This window comes from Pyrenophora tritici-repentis, chromosome 3 (assembly GCF_003171515.1).
Source record: "Pyrenophora tritici-repentis strain M4 chromosome 3, whole genome shotgun sequence".
Lineage (NCBI taxonomy): Eukaryota > Fungi > Ascomycota > Dothideomycetes > Pleosporales > Pleosporaceae > Pyrenophora > Pyrenophora tritici-repentis.
Window position 1 is genome coordinate 3,048,097 of NC_089392.1, and position 20,746 is coordinate 3,068,842.

The 20,746-nt window shown below is 52.7% G+C and overlaps 6 protein-coding genes across 6 annotated transcripts; 4 read left to right on the forward strand and 2 right to left on the reverse strand.

Moving 5' to 3' along the window:
- Positions 1-3,204: 3,204 nt before the first annotated feature.
- PtrM4_085420 (DUF2014 multi-domain protein) lies at positions 3,205-6,200 on the forward strand (the record flags this gene model as incomplete). The annotated part of the gene is made up of 2 exons (XM_001940184.2): positions 3,205-4,012; positions 4,063-6,200. The coding sequence occupies 2 exons, from the start codon at positions 3,205-3,207 to the stop codon at positions 6,198-6,200; spliced, it is 2,946 nt and encodes a 981-aa protein (XP_001940219.2).
- A 598-nt stretch (positions 6,201-6,798) lies between these two features.
- On the reverse strand, positions 6,799-7,054 carry PtrM4_085430 (uncharacterized protein; the record flags this gene model as incomplete). The annotated part of the gene is made up of 2 exons (XM_066106672.1): positions 6,799-6,803; positions 6,856-7,054. The coding sequence occupies 2 exons, from the start codon at positions 7,052-7,054 to the stop codon at positions 6,799-6,801; spliced, it is 204 nt and encodes a 67-aa protein (XP_065963610.1).
- Positions 7,055-9,303: 2,249 nt separating this feature from the next.
- On the reverse strand, positions 9,304-10,935 carry PtrM4_085440 (Med15 multi-domain protein; the record flags this gene model as incomplete). The annotated part of the gene is made up of 1 exon (XM_001940182.2): positions 9,304-10,935. One exon carries the CDS (start codon positions 10,933-10,935, stop codon positions 9,304-9,306), a length of 1,632 nt encoding a protein of 543 aa, XP_001940217.1.
- A 3,504-nt stretch (positions 10,936-14,439) lies between these two features.
- Positions 14,440-14,990, forward strand: PtrM4_085450 (Atrophin-1 multi-domain protein; the record flags this gene model as incomplete). The annotated part of the gene is made up of 2 exons (XM_066106673.1): positions 14,440-14,926; positions 14,965-14,990. 2 exons carry the CDS (start codon positions 14,440-14,442, stop codon positions 14,988-14,990), a joined length of 513 nt encoding a protein of 170 aa, XP_065963611.1.
- Positions 14,991-15,901: 911 nt separating this feature from the next.
- Positions 15,902-16,198, forward strand: PtrM4_085460 (Mating-C multi-domain protein; the record flags this gene model as incomplete). Its single annotated transcript, XM_001940179.2, has 1 exon — positions 15,902-16,198. One exon carries the CDS (start codon positions 15,902-15,904, stop codon positions 16,196-16,198), a length of 297 nt encoding a protein of 98 aa, XP_001940214.2.
- A 2,164-nt stretch (positions 16,199-18,362) lies between these two features.
- Positions 18,363-20,219, forward strand: PtrM4_085470 (TolA, Membrane protein involved in colicin uptake; the record flags this gene model as incomplete). Its single annotated transcript, XM_066106674.1, has 1 exon — positions 18,363-20,219. The coding sequence occupies one exon, from the start codon at positions 18,363-18,365 to the stop codon at positions 20,217-20,219; it is 1,857 nt and encodes a 618-aa protein (XP_065963612.1).
- Positions 20,220-20,746: the final 527 nt, after the last annotated feature.

The following is a 20,746-nucleotide window of genomic DNA, read 5'->3' on the forward strand; positions in this document are numbered from 1 at the left end:
TTTCACAGGGTCTTCCTCATTCTTGTTACGAAAACTGAAATCCAAGAGGAGGGGTAATACAGTGTATGCACCTAAGACATTATCCTAATGGACTTAGCATTTCAGTCTACTACCACAATATAGCATTTGTAAACTATGTTCTGTATCATTAGGAATGTAGACATTGTTTGCTTCATCAGTCGAGCGGATTTGTATATTGAGATGATGGACTATTTTAGCATTTTCGTGCGGTTCTAAGCCTTCGTTATGTTCCCTTGAAGGATCTAGGATTGCACTATAACACTATGGTATATCGCTATACCTTTGCAAGGCGGCAGTGTAAAGAACATGGGAGCTAGAAAGCTCGTAGTATGCTCGAAGAACGGCAGTTCTAGTAGCCATCTGCTGCTGTATCCCTGAACTGCGCTTCACGTTCGTCAATGTGTTTGCCGACATGAATTCTCCATCGCTGCAAGATGCGCTGTTGGCTTTCTGGGTACTTTGGTTGTATCTTCGCACGAGCATTAGGACCTTCTTTGCCACATACCCTACTATTTCAGGCCCTTGCCCGGTCGGTCTTGGAAGTTTGAAACGAGCAGAAGCTACTGACGTAATTCGATATCGATGGCCATGGAGACGCGATGATTTTGCGAAGCAGAGTGGTTGTATTATCCTCCTGTTACGTGCGGATAGATTGAACGAAGAACTTCGTGAGCAAGAGTTCCTTCTTTGAAGTATCCCATAGGACTGTGTCTTAGGATGTTTCATCGCAATGTGATCCTACCAAGATATGACTAGTACCCGTGTAGTAATCAAACAACGGTGGTGCTTGTGTGGAGTTGAGCCGTACTATCAGACACAAGCCAATAGTAATTTAAAGTTATCGGAAATTTTTGTATCAAACAGACTCATCTATGTCGCAACTACCAGCTAGTACCTGTGTCCCGTGCTACTTCGCAACGTGAGTATGCTTCGGTAGTATTTGAGGTTGTGGCTCTAGATGAGGCTTTTCGCGCTTGAGATGTATCCAAGAGCTGTTATGATATAATCGTGTGATATTAGCAAGAGATCGGTACCGGGAGGCTCGCAATCATATATGGGCGTTGACTGTGGGTGATAAGAAAGGGCTAGGGTTACGCGGGCTAGCAACTCAGAATTTGGACTAGCGCGTTTCTTTCACGGTCACCACTCAGCCCGCCACTGGCTCAGAAACTCCTAGTTTTTTTTGACGACATCCCGATTGTGAATTTGAACTTTCCAACACAGCCAGCATCTAGTCTACGTCTATCCTTTGAACTTACAATACCTGTAATGACTACAATGTGTGTATATCTCACTATGTCACTGCCTCCAAAGAAATGACATATTCTAGAGTGATGGATGTCCGCCTCCACACTCCAGCGATTCAACCTATACCTACCTCCCGGGATACACGTGAAGAGATGGACGACTAGAAAGCGATGTGACAGTATTGCGGAAATGCGAAGAGAAGACAAGGCGCAGTGTAACAGTGACGGACGCATGAAGAATGAAATGTTGGGATGGAGTGAGTTGATGTGTACTTGGGGAAGTCGCTCTAGGCATACCTTCCAGTCTCTCCATGTGTGCCTTCCAGTCCCCGTAGGCGTACTTTCCTTGTACGCACAAAGGGTATGCGCCACTTTGGGATGTTTGTTTTCTCTTGGCGCGCATAATTGACAATATTGCGATAACAGCACAGCTGAGGTTTGCATTACGACAGCCGTAAGCATGCGAGAAAAAGCGTGAGAAGCGAAAAGCGAAAAGCGATGGGGATGATTGAGATGAACAACCGTGGAGTATCGGTGTCATGGTTCCGACGTCTCAATCCCAAACATGGATATTGATCGGCCATGATTTCTTCCATGCCATCAGTCAGTAGCGCCAATGTCGAGTGCAATGGATAGCCATGTATAGGCGGATATGGCAACATAAACAGGAATGGTACTCACCATGATGGTCGGCCGGATGCAAGTCATTCTGGCCGGCGTAGTCATCTCCACAATACGATGCGGCCATCCGGTCTGGAACGCGGCGGCGCTACGGTACAGCCTACCACGGTACGGGAGTGCATCCGTCAGGGCTGGAGCAAGGCAAGACGGAACGAGGGGCGGGAGATCGTCCCCGCCCCTCTGTCAAGTTGCGAGTGCCATACGTCACAACCAGAGCATTCATAGTTTTGACAGGTCTCTGGTCCAACGACAGAGAAGTCGATGGCTGCATGTCATGGGGCTGGCTAGAGCAATGGCGCGGTAATGAAGTGCAGCGGAAGCCATGCGGCTGAGACAGGGATCCCCTCTTGCGCACACAGTCTCATCTCCCGAGGCGGGTTCAAGTTCAGGTCAAGTTCAGGTCAACTTTAGGTCGTCGTCGTTTCTACATCCGTATTCGCATCCGTCTCTTCCTGTGTCTTGTCGATGCGCGGAATACATGGACGCATCCCCCACCGGCGACGAAATCTCCGATCGATTATTCTCCGTCGACATCCTCGAGGCCATCGCCTGCACAGTCGGCCAAGCAGGAAAGCGTGTGGCCTGGAATAGCCCACACTTGGCCGTATCCGCCGGTTTGCGACTAGCCCCCCCGTCGCCGAGTGCCTCTATCGTACGATTTCTCGAACCACCCAACGCTCTTCACGCTCACTAAGACGCGCAAAGTCCCTTTGCACCCTGGCTCCGTTGCATGCTTGTGGCAGGCGACTGCAGCACGTTGCGGCCCTACTCCACACGCCTCATCGATAGCACGAGCTGCAGCTGTCGGATCTGCCACCCGCAGTCGCTGGTGAATCCCTTTGCTCGGGGAGTGGCATGATCTGGACTCTCTAGATTGTGTGTGCGCCGCAGTTGGTAAGACAGCCTTTCAAGTGCGTTTTGCCTGTTTTTGCTCTTTTCTGCCCTCGCTGCTTTCCACATATTTTTTTTTGGCACCGTTGGGTTTGATACACACATTGTTCCCCCGTCTCCGTCGCTCTGCCGCTGCCGCCGTGTTCGCCGTTCTCGCGCCCATGGCTGACGAACCTTACGGCAGCCCCGACGACGGGCTGGAGCTGGAGCGAATCGCCGTGCGTGACGCAATAGCTTCGCCCATCTTTGATCGCTGTGCTAACAGGAATGCGCACTTCAGGTCGGTCCGTACTGCGTGTTTGACGACTTCAGACTTCCTCCGAGCCCGCCGCCCATGTCCGAAGCCAGGCCGAACACGGACAAGATGGAAGACCCTATGCTTTCGAGCGACTATCCCTTTGCTGCAAACATGCCCGGCCCGTGGCTCACAACTGCCGGTGACGACCTGACGCTCACTGCACCCGCTGCTGAAATGGCCAACTGGAACGACTGGATGCATTTTGATCCCCGCGCCGCCGCTGCCCAGCCGTCTCAGAATAATCAGCATGTCGAAACCAAGGCCGCGAATCCACAGGGGCCTGCCGCGTACCTGGGGCCCGCTCACCAAACTCACCAAACATCGCCCCAGCCCAACCCTCACCAGCACTCGCAGTCGCTGCAACCCACCAACACACCTACCACCGCGCCCATGTTCACTCAGTCGCATGGCTTCACCTTTGGCCAGGGCTCTGATATGCCCCAAGCTTTTGACTTTGTCGCAAACGACTTGAGCTCGCCGTTGACGGCCGACATGCAGCATCAAAACGCCTTCTATGCGAACCAGCAATGGCAACACCACCAACACCACCAGCCGTCCGACAACCCGCTCTTCTCTCCAGCCCAGTACCAGCAGTCTGGCTATGGCGGGCCACCACCACCCGCCTCAACCCCGAGTCTCCAACATAGCCCCACCTCGCTAAACAATGGACGAGCAAGCTCGACTTCGTCGCATTCATCACCTGAACCTGCCACCACTAACTCAAGGAAGAGGAAGTCGTCCGAGTCGGATGAGGGGGATGATGATGCGCCGTCAAGCAAGAAGGGCGGTGGTCCGCCCAAGAAGACTGCACACAACATGATTGAGAAGCGATATCGGACTAACCTCAACGACAAGATTGCTGCTCTTCGTGATAGTAGGTCCCTCTCTCATCTCACCCTAATGTACCAGCTAATCATGCCTCAGGTGTCCCAAGCCTGCGCGTCATGTCGCGGCCCAATGGCACTGAGGAGGATGATGACCCCGAGGACCTGGAAGGACTCACACCAGCGCACAAGCTCAACAAAGCAACTGTTCTATCAAAGGCGACCGAATACATCCGCCATCTAGAGAAGCGAAACAAGCGCCTACAGGAAGAGCTCACCACAATGAAGGGCCGAGTTGAGAGCTACGAGAAAATGTCCATAACCGGACCCATGTCATTACACGGAAACCTTGGCACCCCGGATGGTTCGCGATATCATGAAGATCCGTTCGCCGCACAACACGGTATGCCCATGTCTGCGCCACCACCGCAAGGGATGATCCCCGTGCCAGACAATATTGCTGCTCTTCAACGTGGACTACCTCCACAGCAGCACTATGCACCCGCATATCCGCCGGGCTACGGCGGCCGCCAAGCACAGGGAGCCCCTATGGTGAACGCACGGCGGAGCGGTGCGATGATGGGAAAGCTCATGGTTGGCTCTCTCGCAGGTCTGATGATACTAGAAGGACTTATGGAACACGAACAGTCACAAGAAGCGCCAGCTGGCCGTGGCTTGTTTGCTCTTCCCGTCAATCTTGTCAGCATCCTAGCTCCTCGCGTTTCCCTTGGTGCATCATCGGCTCAGGTTCCTCTTGCCAAGGTCCTCCTCATCTTCGGCGCCTTCTTCTACCTCGTTGCACCCTGGCTTGACTTCCAGTCGAAACCGAAGAGGAAGTCTCCGCCCGCTGTTCTACTATCCCCCGCGCCATCGCTTGCATCTCCAGTCGAAGTACGTCGAAAGGCATGGCTTACTGCAATCCAGACGGTATGGGTACCTCAGCACAACTTCATCCTCGAAGTAGCTGCGTTGGGCCTGAAAACGCTCAAGCTCAGCATGCGCAGGATCATTGGCTGGGAAGGTTATGCGCATCTCACCGGTATCACCAAGGAACAAGAAGCCGCTCGGGTCAAGGCCTGGGAGATTGCACTAGACGCTCAGCTTACGGGTGGAGACGCCGAGATTAGCAAGAGCCGACTTCTTCTTACATTGATTGCTTCTGGCACACTACCCGACACCCCAGCGCGGCTCATGCTCAAGGCTCTTCACATCCGTATTGTCCTTTGGGAAATTGAAAACGCTGGTCACGGCTCCTGGTGGTTGCTTGATGGCCTGAGTGCAAAACTGGCCCGAAGCTATTGGAACGTAGCACGGAGTGAGCATCGTATTGCCGTAAACACGTCAAAGCAGAACAGCGAGGCCGCACCACTGCCGGAACATCTTGCTGCACTTATCGAGAAGGAGTGCGATGAGGTCCTGGTTCCTGCCGTCATTCAGCGTGCATACAACCTCGCTTGGAACAAACCAAGCGCAGAGCAGACAACAGTAGACACATCGATGGACGCTGTTGTCGAAGACTTTGCCATCTGTTCGCCTTTGGATGCACTTGCCGCTTGGTACTCTAGCCACACGTTGAATAAGGGACTCGCAAGCACACTCGCTACAAAGAACTGCTTGCCCAAGGCGGATGTCCTTTCTAACCTCGACCTGGCTCTCCGAGTGGCACCACCCAACTCGCAAGCTCACCAACGCGCACTCGTCGCCCACGCTGTTGTACTAGACGATGAACGTGACTCCTACATTGCATCGGCGCTCAAGATCCTTCCATCATCACCCAAACCAGCAGATGCTGGCTTCATCAACATTGTTGGCAACGGCTTTGTAGCAGTCGATGTCCGCAAGGCTCTCACGCTAGCAAAGTGCCTCTCCCTTGTTGCCTCCGATACCCCCGAAGCCCACCGTCGCGCCGTCTTCGTCGTCAACAACACCTTCCTCCCAGAAGTCACGACTACACTCCTCAGCTTTGTTGCTGCGCAGAAAGTGCTCATGCACTTCATAGCAGACAGTGCGCTGAAGACGGAAACTAGCTGTGGTCTGGAGAGGATTGCTAGTTCACTAAGGATGTGGATTGGGCATGACACGGGTAGGAGGATTGGACTAACCAACACCACCAGGGCGCGAATTGTGAACAGATGTCTTGATGCCAGCAAAACCTTGGTTGGCTTATCAGATAAGAAGAAGAAAGAAGAGGGGGATGTAGATGATGGCTACGTAAGTGCTAGTGTCAAGGACGACTAGCTGTTTGATTTGGCTTCTGCTTCGTTTTTTTCTGTTCCGTTGTTTTGATGCGAGTGTACGCGAATGGAAAACGGAGACGAGACATGGGTATCATAACCCCCTTTGGCGTTGGCGTTGCTATGGTCAAGCTATCCTAAGTATGGATATGCATTTTTGTGAGATTAATCTCTGGGTTGATGTAGTTTTGCAGCGTTTTGGGTCTTGTGGTCTATAGGCTGCTGTCTTGTTATCATTATTTATATTGCCATCTAAATGGTTTGTCTGTAGTTGACCATAATCTTGCCATTGTATGCAAGAGATGCCGAATCCAATGCATGTCATACAGTACCTTATCTTGAACTGTTGGTGTTTCGTCATTCTCGTGAAAGCAAGTTGAGTCGTCCCAACTCATGCGGCTCCAAAATGAGGGTGGTGTCGAGGCTGCATGTTCTCGAATACATCTATCCTTTGGAATCAACACCATCTCTCCTTTCTCACATTTTCCATGCCTTGACACTGTTCATAACCCGGTATTCTCACTTTCCTAACGTCATGCAAACTTTGATATTTCCACCCCTCTTTCATCTGCTTCACCCAAGCATACTCCTCTTCCTCCCCCTCAACCTTACATCTTCCAACCGCCTCAACACGCTCTTGGCCCCCTTGCCCATCTCACCATACGCTGCGAGCACCTCTTGAAACAGCGGTTCTGCAGCCGGATGTGTAGCCGCAAATGCGCGTTCAAGGACGTATAAATCCACCGCTTTATCTTCATCTTGAATCGACGCGCTCGTCAGACCGAAGTCGATGAGGTAGACCGTGCCGTCGAGAGAGTCTGCGTCGGAGGAGGGTAGTGATGGTGGTGTACGTAACATGATGTTGCTCGTAGTCAAGTCGCCATGACAAACACCTAGGTTGTGTAGTTTACCCACTTCTGTCCCTACCAGACGCATTAGGTTGTGTATCTTGTCTTCTCCCTCCCCTTCATTTCCATCTCCCGCCCCATCCTTGTCTTTCTCCTTCCTCTCCTTCGCCCACGCATCCAATACCCTCCTCACAGTCTTCCCCTCCACAAATTCCAACACCAACCACCCGGTTTCCCAATCTGCGCCCAGTACCCCGGGTACATTAACCCCATCCCTCTTCACTCGCACCAGACTGCGTGCTTCGGCTAGTAACCGCTGTTTTGTGAGGCGTCGGTCGAGCGTGGGGTGGCGGTAGGGTTTCGGGGGCCGGTATTTTACGACGACGGGCGTTGAGGGGGTGAGAAAGGTAGTTTTGTAGACAAGGGCTTCGGCGCCTTGGGTTATGGGTGTTAGAGTGGCGTGAGTGAAGGGCGGAGGGAGCGTGTGGAGGGGGCGTTCGGGTGTTGTTTCGGGGGTGGTGGGGGAGTTATTGGGGGACGATGGGGGCTTCTGCCATGGTGATTATGGTATAGTTGTTTAATCGATAATTCTACACTTTTGTTGTCGTCGTCAATATTGTTCGTTTATTGTTATCGCTCAGTGCATACAAATCTCGCGTTATTAACCTTGGGAAAACTTCCCAAACTTTTTGTTCGCGCGCAGTTCGACCCCGCGTCAACCACACCAAAACCACACACCACACCACCAACCGCATCGGACCCACTCCACTAGCAAGCACGAAAAGTCCCAACTACCATACTCCATCCCCAAACACCTGCTCCCTACAATCCACACCTCCCTGCCAAACCTTCCCAGACAAGTAATTCGTCTACCGTACCAAGACCCCTAATGCCGCCTACATCAGATCCTATATCCACCCACCCATCCACACAATGACGCCCCGAAAAATATCGATGCCTAGTTACCCACCCACCCCAGCGATCGAGTTACCTACCTACTTACAGCACCTAGGCAAACCTGCCTAACCAGGCCCCATCAAATGCGATCATCAGTCAGCCAGCCCTACCGGTACGTACCAATAAACCGCTGTGTCGATCTGGTGTTGCGTGCGTCCCTACGCGACACGCGAGAAGGGGGTAAGGTACCGTACGTACCGGACAACGGATCATGCGGTCAGGCTGATCATCCACTGCCCAACCGGCCTTTGCGGAGAAGCAAAAGCCATCTTCCAGGGCAAAAAGAACCGAAATGAGAGCGCGGACGGACGGACGGGGTTTTGGGTCAGAGAGGCTGGAGGTGAGCATTGATGTGTGGTTCCGTTTGCAGATCGTGGTCGTCGCGCGACGCATGTATGCATGCGTGATGACGATGATAAGTCATGATGCTAATTCCAGCGAACGCGGATGCATGACGGGCCCAGACAATGTGTGCGGCGGAACTGCGTGTGTGATGTAAGATGTGAGGCATGCAGTGCAAGACTTCGGAATAACCTCGTGAAGTCCTCAGGATATCAAATCAAGTGAGATCAAGTAGAAAGGACACATTGCAGTATATACCCGCCTGAGTCGTGTCGACAGCAATGATGGCTGCTTGAATGCTATCACTATTGAAATCAAATCAAACATCACACGGTGAAGATTGTGCAAGTCAATGTTGGTAAGCGAGTGTGTTTGCATTTAGGTATCTCATCCTACATGAATTCACGCCACTACTTCTGTCCTACCCGCTCTGCAAGCCAAAATGCATGCAGTAGCGAGAGTATTTGCTATTTGTTTTGTTGTTGTTGTTGTTGTTGTTGATTGATTTAAAAAACCCAGTGCACCAGTCCTCCCTCTTGAACAAAAGATAACACGCACACAACACGAAAAAGCCCAAGGAGTGCAAGAATCTCTCGGCCACAGGCAAAGAGATCGTTGCCCGTGAAGCATGTCCAAATTTCGCCCGTTCAATCCCATACAGAGCTTGCCACCATGCTCATTGAAAACAGTTCGCGTCAAAGTCAGAAGAGGTGAAGAAAGAAGAAAAAAGTCAAATGTGGACGGAGAATGAGGATCTTTCCATTGTGCTGGGAAAGAGACGAAGGATAATCGTGATATTCGATAAACAACAAAGCTGACCTTTGGTCAAATGCAAGAACAGAAAGAACAAACGGGCAAGGAAATGATCGTAATGCCGTAACATAGCGCGTCCGAAGGCGCCACAGTAATATTCACACGGGAGAAAGTCCCTGATGGGGTTTGTCCAATCCGCAGACCTACTTAGAACACGGTGTTCTTGCGCTTCTCAGCGCTGGTAAGGACGAGCTTGGGCATGCCACGGCGTTGACCGTTCTCCTCTGGGCGGATGTCGACCAGACCGCCCCCGACAGACGCGCCATCATCGCTGCTAACGCTATTGGCAGTGTAAGAGCGGTTGACGGAATGGTCGCGGGATCGCTCCTTGGAAGCCTTGCGCTCTGAGCCAATGGCGCCGTTTGCAACAGCACGAAGGCTGCCAATGCTCGGCCTTCCGGAGAGGCTACCGCTTCCTCCGCTGTGAACACTGTCGGTGTCGTTGTCAGAAGAAGGAAAGTGCTCGCTGTCTGGCGAAGCGCTTCCACTACCAGTCTGGTGAGCACGGCGTCCGATGCCAGCTCGTACAAGACTGCCCACAGCCTGGCGGCGTTGGCGGGTAGCAAAGTTCTTGCTGCCCTCGTGCTTGGTAGTGGGACGTTCCTTGAGCTCCTCGATGGAAGGAGGGTTGCGAGGCTGACGCATCGGGTGCTCTCCAGCGCGTGCTTGACCAGGACCGAAAGTGCCGGTCATGGGGGTAGCAGGGAAGCCACCAGGACGGGGGAAGGCTGAGCGAGGAGCCTCGGGTGTCTCAGCACGGCCATCGACAGCAAGAGAAGACATGTTCTTCTTGTGACCACGGCGGAAGGCATTGGCGGATGGCGGCGGAAGCGGAACAACATCCTGAGGCGGGGTGTTGGACTTCTTGGGCGGCGAGGAGCTGCGAGTGGCCCAGGGGCTGGGGTTGCTCTCGTTGGGAGGAGACACATGGAGGACCGGTGTGTCAGTCTTGGGCGGCGAAACAGCAAAACGGGGAGTCGGCGGAGGCGGCGAGTGCGACAGAGCCGGCACGCCGTTCTGGGCAGACATGTCGTGCTGGTAGCTCGGGTCAACAACGTACTGGTACTGGCCAGTCATTTGGTTGAAGACGAGGTAGACACCGGGCTGGTTAGTCTCCTGGATGGCAGTGTTGCCAAACTGCTGGCCGTAGGCGTTCATCTGGGGCGTGTACGGCGTGTTGGGGTACTGGTGTGACTGGTACTGGCCTTGCATGTTCATGTTGCCAAACTGCTGGGTGGTCAAAGCAAGCAGTTGCTGTTGGAGCTGCTGCTGCCTCTGGGCGAGGTACAGCTCGGTGGCCAGAAGCTGGGCGGCGACATTGGGGTCCATCTCGCCGTCATCGAACTCGAACGAGGGAGGGGCCAGGACCTGGTTGTAGAAGTCGGGCTGCTGCTGGTGCGACTGGTTGAAACCGGAGCCGATAGCAGTCTGGGGCATACCCTGGTTGGCGCCATTGTACTGCCTCTGGGAGCGGTTGGCGTTGTTGGTACCCTGGTTGTGCTGGGGCTGCGAGTAGGGAGCCGAAGCAGGAGGCTGACCGACAGTGGGAGTCTTGGGCGCAGTGCGGAGGCCGGCCAGGAGGTGGGAGCGGCTGGTGCGAGGCGTGGCAACCGAGTCCTCAGCAATCGAGGCAACCTTGGGCGGCGAGGCGACACTGAGACGCTTCAGCTGAGCACCCTTACCACGAGACGCAAAGCTCGAGGTGGGGCCGCCGAATCCGCCCTGGGATTGGAAGTTGTTGTAGGTCATTTGAGCAAGACCGCCAGCGTCCATGCTCATTGTGGTGGTGGTCTAAGAAGAGAGTTGCGGACAAAGGGTAAGGCAGCAACAAAGAGTATGCTTAATGCACGCGAGAAAGGATACAGAATCGAAGATGATGCACGGCGCTCGGGAGTCGAACGAGGCGGGAAGAGGGAGCGTGGGCGCAGATCAGAGGCCGGGCTGGCAGTGGGCGGCAAGGTTGGTGGTGGTGGTGGGCAGACGGGCCTTGAAGCTGGCGATTATGGGATTAAGGATCGTACAGATCGGGTTTTTGTAAGGTAGCGTTTGTTATCGAAAACCGGCCGATGGGCAATGTAGTTGGAGCTATTAACAGGTGATGCGTCGGCTGGCGAGCTCTTCTCTCGGGTCGGAGCGACGGGGCTGGCGCGCTCGCACAATCTCAGATTAGGCGGGGGATAAGCTGGTCCAAGGCAATCGGAGCAGGTAGAAGATGCAGAAGCGGCACTGGATGGGAGAAGAGAGCGAGGGAGAGAGAGAGAGAGAGGTAGAGGAAAGGGCGAGATGGAGGGGCCAGGAGAGAAAAGTGACGAGCAGCGAGGAAAGACGGCCAGTGGACGAAAGAGAGCGCTATAAGGCAACGGGGCTTGTGGCAGCGGCGCTGCATCGGGCTTAGCGCACTTGCAACCCCCTGGACAGGCTGCAGAGCTGGATGCATGGTTGAAACACTGGGCCTGATGCGCAATAACGGAGGAGGGACCGTTCCTGCGTGCGTGTACCCTAGATGCGACCTTCTGCCTTCATGCTGCGTTGCTCTGCTACTGTATACAAAGCGTTTGGCTGCTGCCGCAGTTTCACAGTGATGAGGTGAGGCTGCGGGATGGGATGCCATGGTCGCTCCTTCCGCTCACGGCGAGGGCGCGGACGTAGACACAGACGCGCCTTCCACAAAGTTACCCGCTTGGCGCTCTGGCAGCAGCGCCGTCTGACTGTGTCCGTCACTCTACCTGCTGCCCCAGTGCTCGGCGTCTCATTGCTCGAGCACGGCAGCCCACAGCACACCGCAACACGCGCTGCATTGCATGCGTAGCGTCTATCGAGACCATATAGGCCACTCGTTCGTAGCGTCCCAGTAGTCTGCCAACGGCGGCTATGCCACGTCGCACCGTGAGTGGCCAGTGCCGTCAAGGCCAGTCTGCGGTTGGCCTCGATTGTCTTCAGCCACGAACAAGACGGTCTAAATTTACCTCGTCCAAGCCTGCGCTGAGCGCCGACGGGGTCCTCGTCGGCACCACCAGCGCTGCGGGCGTCTTCAGTCCAGCGCTCGCCCTGCACGTGACGGGACGTGACGACAACACCGACATGGCCCGGATGGGGAAGCCTGGGAATCGTGGCCGACATAATGACATACAATACCGCACTACTGCCGAGCTCCTGCATGCATGAATGCCGTCGCTCAAACCTCCTGTCAGCTCATCAAACCTGCTCGTATCTTGCGTGCCCAATATCCTATCCATGCCGGGGCGGGAGGAGCGTGTGGTGGTGTGCAGACCCTGGACCTGGCCGCCAGTCACGCTTTTATTGCAGATCCGGTCATGCTCTTTGCTAGCTTCGTACCAGACTCCCTTTTTGCCCTCTTTTTTCCACGTCGCTGCCCGTCGCCTTCCGCCGTCCTTTTCGCGCGCCCTCTCTTCGCTGTCACTAGGTGCTGCGCCGCCGGGTCTACCCTGCTGGCTCGGCCTGAAACTGTCGCTCAGTCTCAGCTAACGCGGCCCCGTACAGCGCTCCCTCATCTCGCTAATCCAAGCCCTGCAGGAACACCTGCCAAGGCCGGTATCCCAAGTCGAAACATGCTCTCGGTGTTGCTAGCCTAGCGGTTGGGACTCGGATACGCTGCGAACCTGGAAGGCCGCTGTACGGGGCGTTGTGCTTAAACGCCCAACGTGCAGTTGTGCGGGGAGTGTCTACTGTCTGCCATGTGTGTTTCTTCACGTCAAGCTACACACACACACACACACACACACACGTCGCTCACCTGGAGAAAAAACACCAGCGGGACAACCGAACGCACAGCCACGTCCCCCCACGACTGCTCGGCGCCACTGGCAGTCGGGACCACCACACTATCGATTTCGGAACCGACCCTTCTTCGAATCTACCGACGTCGCCAGACTCTAGACTGTCAGAGCCGCCAACATTAACGCGTAATGCAACGCCATGCTCAACTGACTAAGCACACATATGCCGGTAGAAAACATCAGCATTGCACATTCATTCTGTAACACCACAAAGGCAACAACGGTGCCTGAAGTGAGGCACACGATGAAAACGAAGCAGTACCAAGACGCGCGCAGCCAAATACACTGTACGTGAACAAGGGCTGTGGCATCGCTTCCTAGAACCACGAAGCAAACTACGTAGGTGGCCTCTCGAACAGACAGCATCAGCTTGCACAACATCTGCGTCGCGCTTGAATGTGTCTAGCAGCGTCGTTTCATGAACACGATCTCCGCGTCACTGAATCAACGGAAGCTTTAGTGCCGCAACGCTGCAGTTTCGAACGCGTTCCGTGCTCCTCCGCTACACGTTGCAGTCTACCGACTAGTACCTTTACCACTGAGCACCTTTGTGCCATTCCCATCCCAACATCGCGCATACCAGTCTGTCGTCGCGTCTAGTCGACTTTTCCAATCTCCTCGGACTTCCCTTGCTGAGTTGTCGTTTGGAGCGGAGATCGGCAACATGTTCAAACTCCGAACTTCATTCGAAATTCGGCCTGGTGGTCGTTGCCTCTGGATACACTCTGCAAACTCAGTGCAACGCATCGCGCCGTGTCTTACTGCAGCTGCATCGCAAAGCGGTCCGTTTGGAGGAAATAGTAGGGAACAAAAAGGTAAAATACGACAATATGTTTTGAAGTACGACAGTAGCAAAGGCAAAAGGTAGGAAACTCATACCAGCATGAAAGCAGTCCTGCGTGAGCACGTAAGAAGGGCCGACGCGTATTAGTATCCAGTGAAGGAGTTTGGATGAGGCCAAACCTTATCGGCTTCACATGATCCGCTCATCCAGACCCACATGATTCGGAACGCTCAGAGCAAGAAACAGAAAACAGAAACTACTCACTTCTAGTCACCCGAGTGTTTCCTCCAGTGGGAGTTCGCCGTTGACCACTAGACCCATCCGAAATGTTTCCCCGTGTTTGAAACTTGGCATTCGACCACTGATAACACAGTTTAGAGGACCATCTCCAAACATTATAGAGTTCAACTCCCTCAATTCCGTCGCAACCACAAGGCAAACAGCGTCCGGTGAGCCTCAAGCTTCGTCCTTGATGGTAGTAAGATGAAAGGCATACCGAAGAAGGCACTCAGGCACGCTTGATCACCGAGTATATGAAGGATGCTGCCCACCACCATTTGCAAGGCAGATTTGCCGGCCATTTCCCATCTAGTCTTCAGTTTGCATCTTTTCCGTTTTTAATATACCTAATAATTAACTCCTCGACAACCTCCTTGTTCATAATTCTTTCATCTCTCCCAAGTACATATTATTACCGCCATCATGCTCTTCTCCAACATCGTCTTCGCCGTTCTCGCCCAGAGCTTGACCGCATCCGCTGCCACCATGATGGTCACGGTTGCTGCCAACAACAAGTTCCAATTCACCCCCAACTCTGTCACGGCCCAGCCCGGTGACACTGTTGCCTTTGTGTTCGCCGCCCAGAACCACAGTGTGGCTTCCTCCGACGCAAACACGCCCTGCAAGCCCCAGGCAAACGCCCTCTTCTCCGACTTCCAGCCTATCGCCGGTAACCCCAAGGGTAGCCCCAACGCCGCCAACGGTCGTCGCCAAACTGCCAACTCGCCCATGTTCATGGTTCCCGTCACCGACACCCAGCCCATGTACATCTACTGCCCCCAGGCCCAGCATTGCCAGCAGGGAATGGTCATGGTCATCAACCCCCCGAGTGCCGCTGTTGTCGCACAGTACCAGAACAAGGCTGCGCAGGCCAAGAACAACGTCGCTCCCGCCGGTGGAATCAACGGTGGTCAAATGATCAACAACGTCGCCGGAACCAACCCCAAGAACGTCCTCGGCGCACAAGCTGGTGACGCCGCGACTGGCAAGGGTAAAGGCAAGGGCAAGGGCAAGGCTGCCGGTGCTCTCGCTGCTCTTCTCAAGGGCAACTAAAGAACGAAAAATCTAAAGGCGATGGAGTCATGGAGACTTGAATGACGATAATATTAATGATCAAAAGTTTTGGGAACGTATATAGGAAAGATAATGATTAGTCTAGAACAGAGGTTCAAGCGGAGCAGAAAGAGTCAGACATGTACTGTATATAATAATTCATGTCCTACTATCATATTCTTCCATTTTACATGCATCTGTGAGGTTGACATTGATTGTTCCGACTTGAGTCTCTGTTGGCCGCTTGTGGCGGTGACGTCACTCAGTCTCCTCCACACACTCACACTTGCAGCTATTGTTTCATCACAACTCACTTTCACTTCGCATATAGGTATCGTTTGAAGTAAGTAATACGTGTCCTGGTTTGCAAGAACAATACCATTACGTTTAACGCACCCGGATGAATCTATTTGAGCCCATCTCGTCAGCACGGTAGTAATACTAAGAGCTGATGATAGTAATCAACCCCCAAAGACCTAGTCAGCCTGTATGCTCAGATACTTCCAAGTCAGAACAATAGCAAGCAGAATCCGCTCATCCCATGCCACCTCTACATACCACGACATGCCACCCCCATCCTGCCCACCCAAGTACAATGGTAAGCAGCAAACAATAGCTGCTGGGCAAGGCACCGTCACCACCCCCCTCCCTCTGTGAGATACAAATTCCCATGTATCCCTGCCTTCTGAACTCAACACAACGTTACTCTAACGATTTTCAAAAGCAAAGCAAAGCAAGAGTTCACAGCAAACAACTACTTCACTCAACTCCCTTTACCAAACTCCCCAACACGGAAACAGATCTAAAACCATCAACTACACACACAGTCACCATGTCTCTCCTTCAAACCCTCACCGTGCTGCTGATTCAGCTCTACACCTTCACCACATTCGTCTCCATCGTCTCCTTCATGACTTCCATCTCCACCACTACCTTCGCCAAGGTCCTCAACATCATCGACATCGACATCGACCTCACCAAGACCACCCCAAAGCTCCGGTCCCGCTTCTTCAAGACCAGCACCTTGTTCCAGGACGCTGGCAAGTCCGTTGCCATGCCCATGGCCGTGGTCCCAGGTATTCTTGAGGTCGACGGCTCAGGTGCTTTTCCACAGTGCACGCTTATGTGAGGTACAGAAGAGGGTGTCGAGGAACTGTGAGCGCTGGTCGTTTACAGGGTTTTCTGGTATGTATGCTTTCTTCTAGACTTGAAAGTAGGTGACTGACTTTTTGGTGTAGATGTGTGATTGGGTGGTTGGGAGGATAGGAGGATGGCATTATGAGGAGTGGTGGGATTTCGGGGCTCGCATTTGGAGGTTCGACTTCGCTATATGGTATGATTTTGTAGGAGTATCTGGCTGTGGAGGGTGGTGAATGGCGGTCTATATCGTGCGGATTATGGAGACATGCTACTTTATTTCGTCGGCTCTACCTGCTCTGCATTGCGTGTGTATCAGTCTTCACCTTATCATCAAGTGATTTTCCTCGTAGCCTGAACATGGTTCACATGCTACCACGCCGTTAGTTGGACCTAGTGATCAGCTAAGAATATACAACGTTGCTGATTTTCCGTGACAAAGTGACTGGACAGCTTGCAAAGCTCGAGCGAATATCTGAACGAGCACAACACATCACCCGACGCTTAGGAGACATCAATTCCAAAAAAAGCCCATAGATTTCATTCAATTTAGTGTGTAGTAAAGCCAAGACTCATGCAGACAAACGCGTGTGTACCAGCAACTTCTCCCCCTCCCCTTCAAAGCGGAAATAAGCGAAAGACAGCTTTGAACAGTATCCGATCATTGACTCGAGCTTGAAACAAGTTGTGTATGATTGATAGCTTCGACTAACTGTGCATACTCACCTCCACCCCCATTCTGCCCCATATATTCCTTCAGGTCTGGTGTGGCCCAGTCGGGTAGGGCTTCGGTTGCGGACGTGGAGGCGGGGTGTTCGGTCTCTTGACGCTGCTCTGGTGTGGTCCAGTCGGGTAGAGCTTTGGTTGGGGATGGGGAGGCGGATTGTTCAGCTTCTTAATATTGCTCTGGTGTGAAGCAGTTGGATAGCGCTTCGGTGCAGGACGTGGTGGGGGATTGTTTGTCGCCGCCTTCGAAGCCGATACCTTGTTGATGGAATGGTCGTTCGTTGAAAGGTTGCTGCTTGCATAGACGATAGCCACACCAGTTTTGGCGTTGGCACTTGTGCAAGGGTAGCTTAGAAAGCGAATGAGCGAAAGCGTGGCGCTGCATGCGAATGAAGAAGCCTGGGTTTTAGTAGAGGAAAATACAGGAGAAAAATAAGATATAACAACGTATTACGAGGTGCACCGTGAGAATACACCCGTGGAAAGCTAAAGAAGATAGCTCGGACCTGCGTGAAGAGATGACACCGATGATGCCTTTTGCAAGCTCATGTATGTTCAGGGTCTCGAATAAGATGATCAACGTGTGATGCAACATCTTCCCGAGTAGCGCAAAGAACGATGAGCTTGAGCAAGCGATGTCGGCAAAGCCAGTAAAGCCATCCCGATATAGAAACCAGATGCCTGTGCAAAGCGACAAGTGGTAAACGTATAGGGGAGCAACAATAGCCATGCTGTACGTACCCTCACGGGCGTTCAGAGCTCTAAGAAGGATGTTCAACGTGTGATGAACAATCCTCTTAAGCAAGGCAAAGAACGATAGCCATGAGTGGGCAAAGTCGGCAAGGCCGTCGTGATGTTGGCACCAGGCATATAGATGAGGTAACAATCGAAGGGCGCATGAGGAGACGATACTAGCCATGCTGGCTGTGCGCCCAAAGGCGTTCGAAGCTGCGGAAAAGATGTTCAACGTGTGATGATCGTCTTTTCCAAGAAGTGCAGACGACGATAGCCATGAGCGAGAATAGTCGGCAAGACCATCATGATGGTCGAAGGGATGGTGATGGTGTAATGCTGGGTTCATGTCGTCGCTATCGTTGTCGCCGCAGGTCGCCGTCATGGGGCCCTATGGAGATCAACGGGACCGCGACACCAAAGATTGTGACCAAACTCGTCATCAGTTTGAGCACACTGGTATGCTCACATCTTGCCGCTGATACATTGGGAATAGATGCAGCGATGGAAAGCGCGTTGCATGTAGCGCAAATGCGGGTACGGGGCTTGGGAGATGCTTCGACGTAACCTGTTTCGCAGTATTTGAGCTTGTCCCGCTAACGTGTCCGTGCACCTCATGCCCGGATTCATCTCATGCCCCGCCGAACACCGACGCGTGTCTCAATACTACAACTTTGACGCGCAATAACTCCACAACTATGGCTCCGATTGATGAAGCGATTGCAGATTTAGAATCGCGCGATCCAGGAGAGAAATTCACATTAAAAGAAGTTGCTGAAAAATGGGGGGTTAACCGCTCAACGCTAGGGCGAAGATGGAGGCGCGTGACAGGGCCTAGGAGCGATGGATACGCTCAGCAGCAAGCTATCGGCCCACAACAAGAGTTAGAGCTTGTACGATATATCACTAAGCTCACTAAGCAAGGCCTACCTCCTACAAGAGAGATGATCAGGAATTTCTCATCAGAAGTAGCCCATCAGCAGCTCAGCGAGAGCTGGGTTACTCGCTTCATTAACCGACACGAGATCTATCTTATCTCAAAGTGGACCACCGCCATGGATCGTACGCGCCACCTGGCTGATTCTGAGTCAAAGTATAGACTCTACTTCGAGCTGCTGCACCAGAAGATCACCGAATACCACCTAGAGGCTCGAGATATATACAATATGGATGAAAAGGGCTTCCTTATTGGTATGATAGGCAGGAGTAAGAGGATATTTAGCAGGCGTCAATGGGATAAGAAAGAGGTTCGAGCATCTCTCCAGGATGGATCACGCGAGTTTCTGACACTCCTGGCCTGCTGCTGCGCCGATGGGAGCTCGCTGCCTCCAGCCCTTATCTACGCAGCTAAAAATGGAGCCATACGATCGAGTTGGGTGGAGGATATTAAGGCAGGAGAACATGAGGTCTTTGTCTCATCATCTCTAACAGGCTGGTCAAACAATGACGTAGGCCTAGCTTGGCTAGAGCAGGTGTTTGATCGCTATACAAAGCAGCGATCAGGGAGATGGCGATTGCTCATCCTTGATGGCCATGGATCTCACCTCACGATGGAGTTTATCAAGTACTGCGATCGCCATAGGATCCTCCTCATGATCCTTCCTCCCCATTCGACTCATACGCTCCAGCCGCTCGATGTAGTGCTGTTCAAGCCACTCTCTCAAGCCTACTCCAACGAGCTCACTAACCATCTCTACAAGGCTCAAGGCCTCATTCCAATTAAGAAAGGAGACTTCTTCCCACTCTTCTGGAGAGCTTGGCAGGCCTCGTTTAAGCAATCAACTATATTAAAAGCGTTTGAAGCTACTGGTATATGGCCAATAGATCCCAACGTTATCCTTCGTAGATTTGCCAGCACGCCAGAAGCTGAGAGAAGCTCATCTTCAGGGCTCTCTGATCATGACTGGAGAAAGCTCGATCGGTTAGTACGAGCTGCTGTCAATGATAGCCATCAGTATGAGGCAAGAAAGCTGCGCTCAAGCGTTCACCATCTCTCTGTGCAGTATAAGCTTTTACAGCATGAGAACGAGGGCTTAAAGGAGGCTCTTCAACATAAAAAGAAGCATAAGAAGAAGGGCAAAGCTCTTGACCTTCAACAGCGCCAGGAGTATCACGGTGGCTCTGTCTTCTGGTCTCCTCGCAAGATACGCGAGGCTCGAGCTAGAGAAGTAGTACGGGAGCGAGATAAGATAGAGGAGAAACTCCAAAAAGCACAGGCCAAGAAGCAGCGTGAGGAGGTTCAACTGCAGCGTCAAGTTAAGCTCGAGGAGAAGCGTGTAGAGAGGCAGAGGCTCAAGGAGATAAGGGAGCTTGAGCGAGCTGAGAAAGCAGCTGAACGCGCGCGCAAAGTTGAAGCTCAACACCAGAAAAAAGCCACCCAACAAGCTCAACAACGCAAGCGTAAAGCCTCAAGAGCGCCCTCTTCTAAGAACAAGCGTCAAAAACGAGCGATGGAGGATAGAGCTCGCGATAGAGTTGCATCTCCTCCATCGCCTCCACCACCAAAGACCACATCACGTGGCCGCAACGTCAACCTCCCACAAAAATTCAGATAGTACAAGTTAATCGCAAGTATCTAATTACTGCAATGCTATGTTTTTATTAATATTAAGCTATTGTGTGGTGTTGTACAGCTTCAAATTTGAGATCGCTAAGATGGTGTTCGCGGGGCATGAGATGAATCCGGGCACAAGGTGCACGGACACGTTATCTCAGCCAAAGCATCGTCAGTAACGCTTACCTTATGAATCGAGCCAAAGTGGTTGTCGGTCATCTGTATCGTGTGCTTATGGATGTGGGTTTGTAGAAGGTGAGATGGTTTGCGCTGTTATCAATGAATAGAGCAGGCAGCAGCGCCAAGCTGGCTCAGGCGTTTAGTGGGGCGATTGCGGCTGATCATCTGACCGGAGCAGTTACCCAACATTGAATCATCCCCAGGTTGGGCACATCATCCTCCATCGAAACAAAGTTTTCGATGCAGCAACTTCCAATCTCCGCGTAGCATTTTTGCTTCCGGTCTTTCTCAGAAACTGCTACACTTCGCAGTAAACATGGCTTCGCAGCCCCAGCAATTTTGGAGCGA